This window comes from Plasmodium fragile (genome assembly GCF_000956335.1).
Source record: "Plasmodium fragile strain nilgiri unplaced genomic scaffold supercont1.17, whole genome shotgun sequence".
NCBI classification, from domain to species: Eukaryota; Apicomplexa; class Aconoidasida; order Haemosporida; family Plasmodiidae; genus Plasmodium; species Plasmodium fragile.
This window is the reverse complement of record NW_012192597.1, coordinates 249577-258718: the sequence shown is the minus strand read 5'-3', so window position 1 is coordinate 258718 and position 9142 is coordinate 249577. Positions and strand designations below refer to the sequence as shown.

General features: G+C 39.1%; 3 protein-coding genes across 3 annotated transcripts; 1 reads left to right on the top strand and 2 right to left on the bottom strand.

The window, feature by feature from the left end:
* Positions 1 to 770: 770 nt before the first annotated feature.
* AK88_01905 (uncharacterized protein) lies at positions 771 to 3665 on the bottom strand (the record flags this gene model as incomplete). Its single annotated transcript, XM_012479540.1, has 1 exon — positions 771 to 3665. The coding sequence occupies one exon, from the start codon at positions 3663 to 3665 to the stop codon at positions 771 to 773; it is 2895 nt and encodes a 964-aa protein (XP_012334963.1).
* Positions 3666 to 5576: 1911 nt separating this feature from the next.
* Positions 5577 to 6599, top strand: AK88_01904 (uncharacterized protein; the record flags this gene model as incomplete). Its single annotated transcript, XM_012479539.1, has 1 exon — positions 5577 to 6599. The coding sequence occupies one exon, from the start codon at positions 5577 to 5579 to the stop codon at positions 6597 to 6599; it is 1023 nt and encodes a 340-aa protein (XP_012334962.1).
* A 716-nt stretch (positions 6600 to 7315) lies between these two features.
* Positions 7316 to 7882, bottom strand: AK88_01903 (uncharacterized protein; the record flags this gene model as incomplete). The annotated part of the gene is made up of 1 exon (XM_012479538.1): positions 7316 to 7882. One exon carries the CDS (start codon positions 7880 to 7882, stop codon positions 7316 to 7318), a length of 567 nt encoding a protein of 188 aa, XP_012334961.1.
* Positions 7883 to 9142: the final 1260 nt, after the last annotated feature.

Below are 9142 nucleotides of genomic sequence, written 5' to 3'. Positions count from 1 at the left end.
ATATGTGCGCATATAAAGCAAGTTATCTTTTGCCAATTGGGCAAGTTGCTGCATTTTACAAAATACATTTCTCCACAAATGTGGGGAGTGCGTGGGGGACAAAACGGATATGCCTTTCGCCGTTGTGCGGAATATGCATTCCCATTCAGTGGCACCGTTCGCGTGTGCGATTGAAAAAGGTGTTCATTCGCAACTTGGTAGATATACGTGACACAAATGTGTTACGCCCTCTGGCCCAAATTACTTGTTTTTTTTTTTTTTTTTTTTTTTTTTTTTTTTTTCCTCTGGCACGGCGGCGGTGGCTCGGCGCGTCTGCTGAATGATCAGTGTTTGTAAAAGTTGTAAACATCATTTGCGAACAGGTTTCAAATTTTAACAATTTTTTTAATTTTTTGGAATTTTTCAAATGCTCTATGCGAATGACGCAAAGACGGAGCGGAGTGGACTAAACAACATTGTTGCCCACTTATAGGTGTATGTTCCCCCGAAGGGAGCAAAAATGGAAATGGGTATATGTATTACAGGGTATAATATTCCGCCATGCGCACGGAGGGGGGTGGGGGTCTCCCCCATTTGGCACACCTCAACTTGTGCGTAACGCAGCGAACGGTACGAATGAACAAGGGGTACAAACGTACTGGTATTATAGTGGTGAGGATACGAATAAAAAAAAAGGCGCATCCGTAAATTTGTTCTTAATGATGAAATGGGGTGCAGGCTATAATGGGATGATCAAATGTTTACCTCGGCAACGGTCTTAGGGGAGGAAGTTAAAATGCGTAGGAATAAAGATGATTCCTAAGTCCTGCAAAGAGAGTGCTGAAGCTAACTCGGGCATTAACCAAAAGGAGGAAGTTAATCAAATGGGCGCAGCAGTTATTTTGCACAAGCGTATTTATTATGGGCATAACTTGGCTCCTCAATAATGAGCCGCCTAACCGATCAGTCTTCTCATTTGAGCATGTTAAAAATATGTCATCGTGCTGAAACGTTAAGACGCAATTACAGTTGGCCAATTTTTGGAGCATGTCCGTAATATATACATACATGGCTTCATGACCAAATGGACCAATGTACTTTTTAAAATATAAATTCAACACATAATTTGAAAGGGCCTTATCCACATCCTTTTGTAGACGTACGTAGGTTAAAATATTCTTCACTGCTTCGTAACAGTTGTCATTTTTGTCTTGGTATATTTTTAAAAAATTCAAAATGCAAATTTTTTGGAAAAACAATGTAGCAATTTTCTCTCCCCTTGGGACTTTTCCTTCGTTGGAATAAACACTGTAGTAATTATTTATTTGTACAAAGAGCCACAGGAGGTGATTGACTAACGGTTGGCTATTCATATACGGTATTATATTCTCCAAATATTCAAACGTATCATTTACCACATGTTTGTATACATAATGGAAAAGAAATTCGTCCAATTTTTTTATTTCTTTTAAGTTCAAGTTGAGTAAATTTGCCTGAACATGTTCATACACATTTGGGTTACTTGCGCGCAGGGAAGCGAGAAATATTTCGTTATGTTGATGAAATGTTATTGCATTTGGTGATACATTGGGGGGATTGCCATTGCGTTCTCCTCCATGTAGCATCTCATAATCACTACGTATACGTCTGTGCAATGTTGAGAGTAATACCACGACTTTCTCCGCATTCAAATTGGCTCGGTTAGACAAATCCTTACTCGTGATGGCGCATTTATAAAGGTACCCCATGTACGACAGCGCGTAGATATTATTAACATATTCATGTGTTAATTTTATGAAAGGGATTAAGACATTTGCGCCGCTTCCATTATCCACATGATTTATAAAGTAAAGGACCATATGTTGGAATTTTTTTTGTCCTTTCAAAATGGAAAGAAGGGTAGGCAGGTACTTTTTACAGGGTTCACTTCCGACCGCAATGTATTCATTAATGCTGCTCAGAAATGTTACATTTGGGGGGCAATTTAACACCCCAATTTGGTCTCCTCCATACTGGTGAGTAGCTACATGGCTGCCATCAGCGTGACGGGTGCAATTTTTTGGCTCATCTACCGCGTTACCCGTCTTGCTCATGTTAGGGAGTGACGCATGTGTGGGAGTCGCCCTGTTCGTCTCACCCACGTTGTGAACATTCTCACAAGATTGGTCAGTAATGCCACAGGCAGGTGGTTGCTTCACCCCCATGCACTGGCTATTCGAATTACACATGTCCGCGTAGTATGCACGCACCGCGTCTAACACGCGTACGCACTTGGCCTCATTGTTGGACGCTTCCTGTGGGCAGGTCCTCCTTCCACAGTGATGATCAGGGTTGGTTTGCTTCAGCTTACCCTCGATAAGGCTGAACAGGTGACACTGTAGTCGGTCCCGCTTTTCCTTTTCTCCACACGCATATATGTGTTCACCCACTTGCAACAGCATGAATAACTTGTGGAGGGGTAACTGGGCCAGTAAGGCAAAATTATTCCATAGGAAAAGGCCAAACTTGGAAAAGTACTTGAGGCGGGTCTCGTCCAACAGGGTTATTTCTCTAACCCCAGACAGGTGATAAAAGCATTTAATTATAGCGTCAAAATTGTTCAGGTCATGAAGAGACTCCTTTCTAATTTTAATAAGAGGAGAAGACTCCCCCTTTAAAATGGATTCCATGTTGTTCACCTGTAATGACTCCATCGACCTTTCAATCACTTTAAGGAAAGGATCGAATAATTCCTTATGACACAAATTGTACTTGCTCCATATGAATAGTATTTCCTCAATCTGGTTTAGGAGCAACTGTTGTCTCCTCTTGTAGAACAAATGGGAGGTGTATCTTGTGAGTTCCTTTGCCACGGTGCGAATTTTGTGCTGCGCGTGCTTGGTTATGTGGAGGGACGGCGAACACTCACCGTCATTATATTCGTAGTGATAATAATTTTCCTCTTTTCCAAAAGGGGGTTCACTCCCAGTCACTTCATCACGACAAGCGACCGCATCGCGGTGAGCGACTCCATCACGGCACGTCACAGAGGCAATGGGACGCCCCGCTACCCCATTTCCGCAGTTCCCCTCAAAGTAGATGTAAAATAAGTGAATTAAAATCAGCTCACTTGTTTTGAAATTATATATATTGTTAATGACGTGGTCGTTTATTTTTATTAAATGCTCTACCTGGACGCCGTGCATGATGAAACTGTGTAGGGTTAGGAGGACTTGCTGCGGAGTCAGCTTCGTTAAGGAATTTATCACATACGAATAGACTTCCTTTATGTTGCCTCTACTTACAAATTTGTTTCCTTTTTTTCCTTCCGCATGGTGGCTAACGACAACTTCATGGTACCCATCCATGGAGTTCTCATTTCTGAAATAGGTGAGCACATCATCGTTGTACTGACCAGGCGCTTCATACCACATGCCTTTTCTTCTCCCTACTTTGTTAATGGTTACATTTTTGTACAGGTAGGAAAAGCCCAAATGGATGATTTGCCCCTCGTCTTCGTGGCTCATGCTCTTTTCCCTCTCCTCACTTGGAATGACATGTTTTATTAACCTAACGAGGTGCGTGTTATTTTTTAGCTTACTTTTTAACTCTCTATTGGTGATGATGAAGCGGCAACAACCCACTTGTGAGAATTTTTTTTCTTTGGCAAATAATACCTGTCTTTTCAGTTTAATTCGGGGCAGCATGGTGTTTCACAAATTTGCCTTCTTAAGGGTTTGGCGAGAATCCTTCCCGTGCAGGTATACATGGAACAGGAGTTAATGCCGCGCTTCTTGTATTTGTCATTCTGTTCTCTCTTCTTCCTTTTGTGGGGTCACGGTTAGGGCATGGGGCTACCGTCGCTCGTGCACAGTTGCATAAAAAAAAAAAAAATGTCTGTCACCCCGCACGCACATTAGCGCGTTCATACGAACTCACATCAATAAGCAGCATAGAGCAGTACAATATAACATCGGTTATGAAAGAGAACATATAAAGGGCACATATGAGAGCACATACATATGTGGGGAAAAACTCCGTGGGTGATGTTCCCCCACAACTAGAATGTATTCAGTGGGATGAATCTCAACCTGAACCCAAATTATAAGCGCAATGGGACGAGGGAGGCGGGTAAAAAAGAACGCATCGCAAAAAGTGCTCAACCTCAGGTGCGGGAAATTCGTAGCTGCAACATTTTAAAAGGAAATTTGTTTTTTTTTTTTTGTTTTTTTTTTTTTTGCGATAAATATATAACTTGCATTTTAATTTTTCTCCCTTTCGCATATTCGCCTCATTCTTCTTCTTCTTTTTTTTTTTTTTTTTTTTTTTTTTTTTTTTTTTTTGTTTCCCAATCACATCAATTGTTGAAAAAAAAAAGGCGATTATTTTCTTTCCACTTGGATGAAAACGTACTGGGGGAAAATAAGAAAAACGCCCCCCCTCCCTTTTCTTAAAAAAGTCCCTAGCGCATTTTTAAGAACTTTATTTTTTATATGCTCAGCAATGAGCTCAACAGGATTTTTTTAAATGGGTTACCCCGCATTGTGGTATGCCAATATAAGTTGCCTTATCCGTACTTGTAATAACATTTGTGTATCATATTTTTCCCCTCGGGGGATCCACCCTTTGGAGCAAAAGTACACTTGGTGAAAAAGTATTTTGTTCATAAAAGGGTGAGGAGGGTAGCATAAACTTTTGTAGCATGATATAGAGAATTGTGTTTATAGTGGCCAATACATATATTCCTGTTCCGTGCTGTTTTTTTTTTTTTTCTCTTGTTTGTAACGACCGAATAGGTTTCCCCGACCGTGTCGTTTTGGAAGAATTTAAGAAACATTCGCCTTTTCAAATTGTAGAGGTAGGAAATTATTTGTCTACCACAAACAATACAACTGCACTCACCCGGGCCGAATGTGCGATTGGCTCTTCCTCTCCTGGAGTTTTCTACATAGCAACCATTTTAAACAAAAGTATAGGGAACAAAACAAAATAACCCCTCGATGGTGGAGCAGAACTCCCTGCCCGATTAAACAAGCACAAAAACGTGTTCACATAGGAACAGTTAAGAAGGAACAGAAGCCGCTTTTCCCTTCCAATAAAGGATAAACATCCATTTATAGCTACAGAAGAAGAAGAAAAAGAAGAGGAAGGAAAGGCTACCTCACTGGGCAGCGCCTGAATAAACCCAAAGTAAGTGCCCAAAGGGGGGGAACATTTATACCGTTGTGAATAATTTTGAAGAGCTCTATTTTTTGTAAGCAGGTCCTAATTGCAACGCGGCGCGAACATTCCCATCTGCTTATACACGTATATATGTAGGCAGGTAGTATATATAGGACGGTAATATATATAGGCACGTAACATATGGGTAGGAATGTGTTGAGGGAGAGAGCACTGCAACAAGGGAAGAGATCCACGTAGAGACATACCATTTTGGCAAGCACCCAGTGAAAGCGCTACGCTTGAATGAAGACAAAACCCGTTCCACACCATTTAACGGAAGGCTCCCGTTAACGCATATTGCTCTTTTTAAGGAAGACGCCCCTGCCGCCTCCCCATTCACACGAAAGTACACACATACACACAAAAAAAAAAATTACAAGTCACCAAACGAAAAGATGAATTTTTTACGCAGCAGGAAAGGAGATGAGGGGAAAAACACAAAGGACACCCCAGAGGAGGAAAAGGAAAAAAAAAAAAAAAAAAATTTTATCAAGGTTGCTTTCAACTATATCAAATATTTCCTAGACAATAAAGTGAAGAGCAAATACAAGTATTCCTTTTTTATGGGGTTATTTATAATTTTTTTAATTTTTAATGGTTTTTTTCAAAAGTTGTTAGAATTTTACCACACGTACTTTTATAAATTCGAGTACATTGACGTATCGGATACGAACAAATTAAAAGAAATTTTTTTCAGCAACAAGCCCTATTTGGTATATTGTAAAAATGATAAGCAGGAGATTATTCACCCAACGATTAATTTAAGTAGATCGAGTTTTCCCGATATACTTAAAATTGCCATTATTAATTGTAAGAGTTTATTACCCAGCCAGCAAACAGTGTATGAGCGTTTTTCCATGGACCCTGAAACAAAAGCGTTCATTGTTTGCTACGGAAGAAAACCCAAACCAATTACACAGGGACTAATGAATAATAGGAAAAAATTTGTATCTTTTGTTAGAGAAGCATTAGTATTCAGTGTGCCATTTTTTTCAAAATTTCCTCAATTTCAAACCAAATGTTTAAATAAAAATAAAAAATGCATTTTATTCATTTCTGGAATTCATATGACAAATGCTAGTATAAAATACAATTATATTAATGACATTTTTGTTAATAATAAATATTTTGACCTAAGTCCGATGATAATTGATAATAGGAAATTTTTGCTCAAACTCAGTGATGAAGTATTTTCTTCCTACGACAAGAAACGGGATATTCATGTGCTCTGTCTTTTTAATTCCACCGAGGGACAGGAGGATAATTACTATGGGTATTTTTACAAGGACGATTTTGAGGACTTCAACAAATTGTCTTCCTTCGTCGCGGAGTGTGTAAAGTTCACTAGCAAGAGCACTGAGCTTGTGAAGCTTTCTGCCGTCCCGCAAATTAAGTACAGATCGAGCAAGAACAAGTGATAGTGCGATGGATCAGGTTGATATACTTTATGCAAAGAGTTGTTTTTACATGAATGTGTCGTTACCGCGTTTAATAATGACACCCATTGAGCAGGAGCAGTATAGAAACTGTTTTGGGGAGAGCGTCTCCTTTTTTTTTATCAATTCGTCACATTGTTATTATTTTTTTTTTTTTGCTTTTTTTGTGAAAATACGTGTTTGTACTTTCTTTAAGCCAACGCCACGTGGCAAATTGTTTGTCCTCTCCACCTGCAACACTACTCCTCTTTGAATAATTCAACTGAAAAATTTTTATTAATACCTTTTAATTGCGACTTTTCAAAAGGGGAATCGTTAATATCGCGCTGGGTACACACATATAGAAGCGTGCGCGCAGCGATGCAGTTACACATAAAAAAAAAGACTGAAGCATGGCACACGTGCGTTCAGGCGAAGCGATTATGATAATAGTTGGCATAACCCCAGCACATGCGTGTGTCGCCCGTCCGCTGGCAAACCAATGTGAACAACAAAAAAAAGAACATAGCAGCCTCCCCGACGAGCACACCGCATAGCGTTTGAGACGTACCAGATGATTAACACGCACAAATGTGTGGAGGCCCTTAAGTGGGCACCTCCCCCAGTGTAGCGTTCATTTGAATGGGCCTTGTTGTGCGATATTACTACATGTCACAGAACATGCTATAGGGAGGCACTGGATTTACCCCGACGTGGATTTACCCCTCCACTTTGTCCTTTTCTGTCCGCTCGGTCTCAGCCTGCTGCTCCTCCGCTGGGTTACCCACAATTCTGTTATAAATATCTTTAAAAAAATTGGAGTGCGTAATGTTGAAGCTTCTGCTATCACGCACATTTTTCCTATTGGGAAAAACGACGTTCATAATTTCGTCATTTTCCTTCTGCAATTCCAGTACTTGTAATTTTAGCGTTTCCAGCTTATGGTTTAAAATCATTTCCTTTTTTGCTTCCTTCAAACTATTCCTTTTGTATTCTGCTACAATGATTAGTGCTGCCACGAGGAAAATGATTGTCTCTCCTAAGAGTTCACTTCCTACATTAACGGACTTGGTCTCACTTATATAAGAGCTATAATTAACGTTGGTGGCATTTGCATTGTAAAATTTCTTCTGAATGTATTGCTCGAAGAAGTAATATTTTTTTCCACAGTATATACATATGCTTTTGAATTTTTTATTTTCTATCGCTTTCTTTTTTATGTATCCTGATATGGGTTTGCTTACTTGTCTTATAAGAACGATTCCGATTTTGAAGAATGGAATCATTTTTGGCGTGGCAACGGTTAGCGGCTAAGTCCCTTCGTGAGGTGGATTCCCCCTCCCCCTATGTCTGGAGCGAGAGACACATTCCTTCCCCCACCCCCTACCTTCTTTGCGGGGTATATATCACAAATTGACTTTCCACTGACGAAGGGTAAACGGGGTGTGCAGAACAATGTGTCAATGGAGAGGGTCCACACTTTTTCCGTTTTGCTCTCCAAATATATGTAAACTGTCGTCTACGCTTGTACGAGTACAAAGGAGGTGTGCGTGTACAAGGTAAAGCTCTTTCGTTACGCCTGCATTTTTTTCTTTTTTTTTTAAATCTGCATTGGGTGTATTATTTTACCCGTTTATGGGAAGGGGAAAAAAGGTCTCTTCATTTCTCATCTTCAATTCTCCTCCCGCTCGTTTTCTTTTTTTTTTTTTTTTTTTTTTTCTCTCCCCGCTTTGTTACTGGGTTCGTCTATGTAACACCCTATGCGAGTAAAAAAAAAAAGAAAAAAACAAAAAAGGTTTCTTTTTCACTCCTTTTCTTCCTTTACATAATCAATCCCTAATTAAAAAAAAAAACCTGCACAACGCGTTTTATTTTCCGATTTTTTGATTTTTTTTTTTTTTTTTTTTTTTTTTTTTCAAATGTCGACCTGCTTTTGAATGATAAATAATATTTTTTCAACACTTCTTGGGATAACATTGCCTTTTTTTAATAGCAGCTATTTTTTTCCGTGCCGCATGACCCGCTGCTTTACCGCCGTCACATCGCTAACTTATCGCTGCCACTATTTCAATATCATTACCCACTCGTTAGTCTTTTTTTTTCTTGTTTTTTTTCCCTTTTTTTTTTTCTTTTTTCCGGGGGGGCTTTATCTTCATAGCGCAGCTTCATTGAAAAGAAAAAAAAATAATACAAAATAACCGCTTGGTAAAGCAGCAGGGGAGTGAAAAAGGATCAACGAACAATGTATATTTATTAGTTTTTCTTTTTTTACTTCTTCCCCCTCTTTAATGAATCGTTACCCATTCGGCACCACAAACTTATAGCAGCTTTAAAGTGGAGAATAAAAATTCCTCATATCTCCACATGTGGCAACATATATGCAATTCTACATACATTTTTGTACATATAAAATACATGAAGTTTTTTTTTTTTTACTCTTTCCCCGTGCACATCATATAGAGGGTTCATACTGTATGCAGAAATAGAAGCACAATATTCGGTTATCCCTTTATAATGAATATTCTAAAATAAAAAAAAAAAAAAAA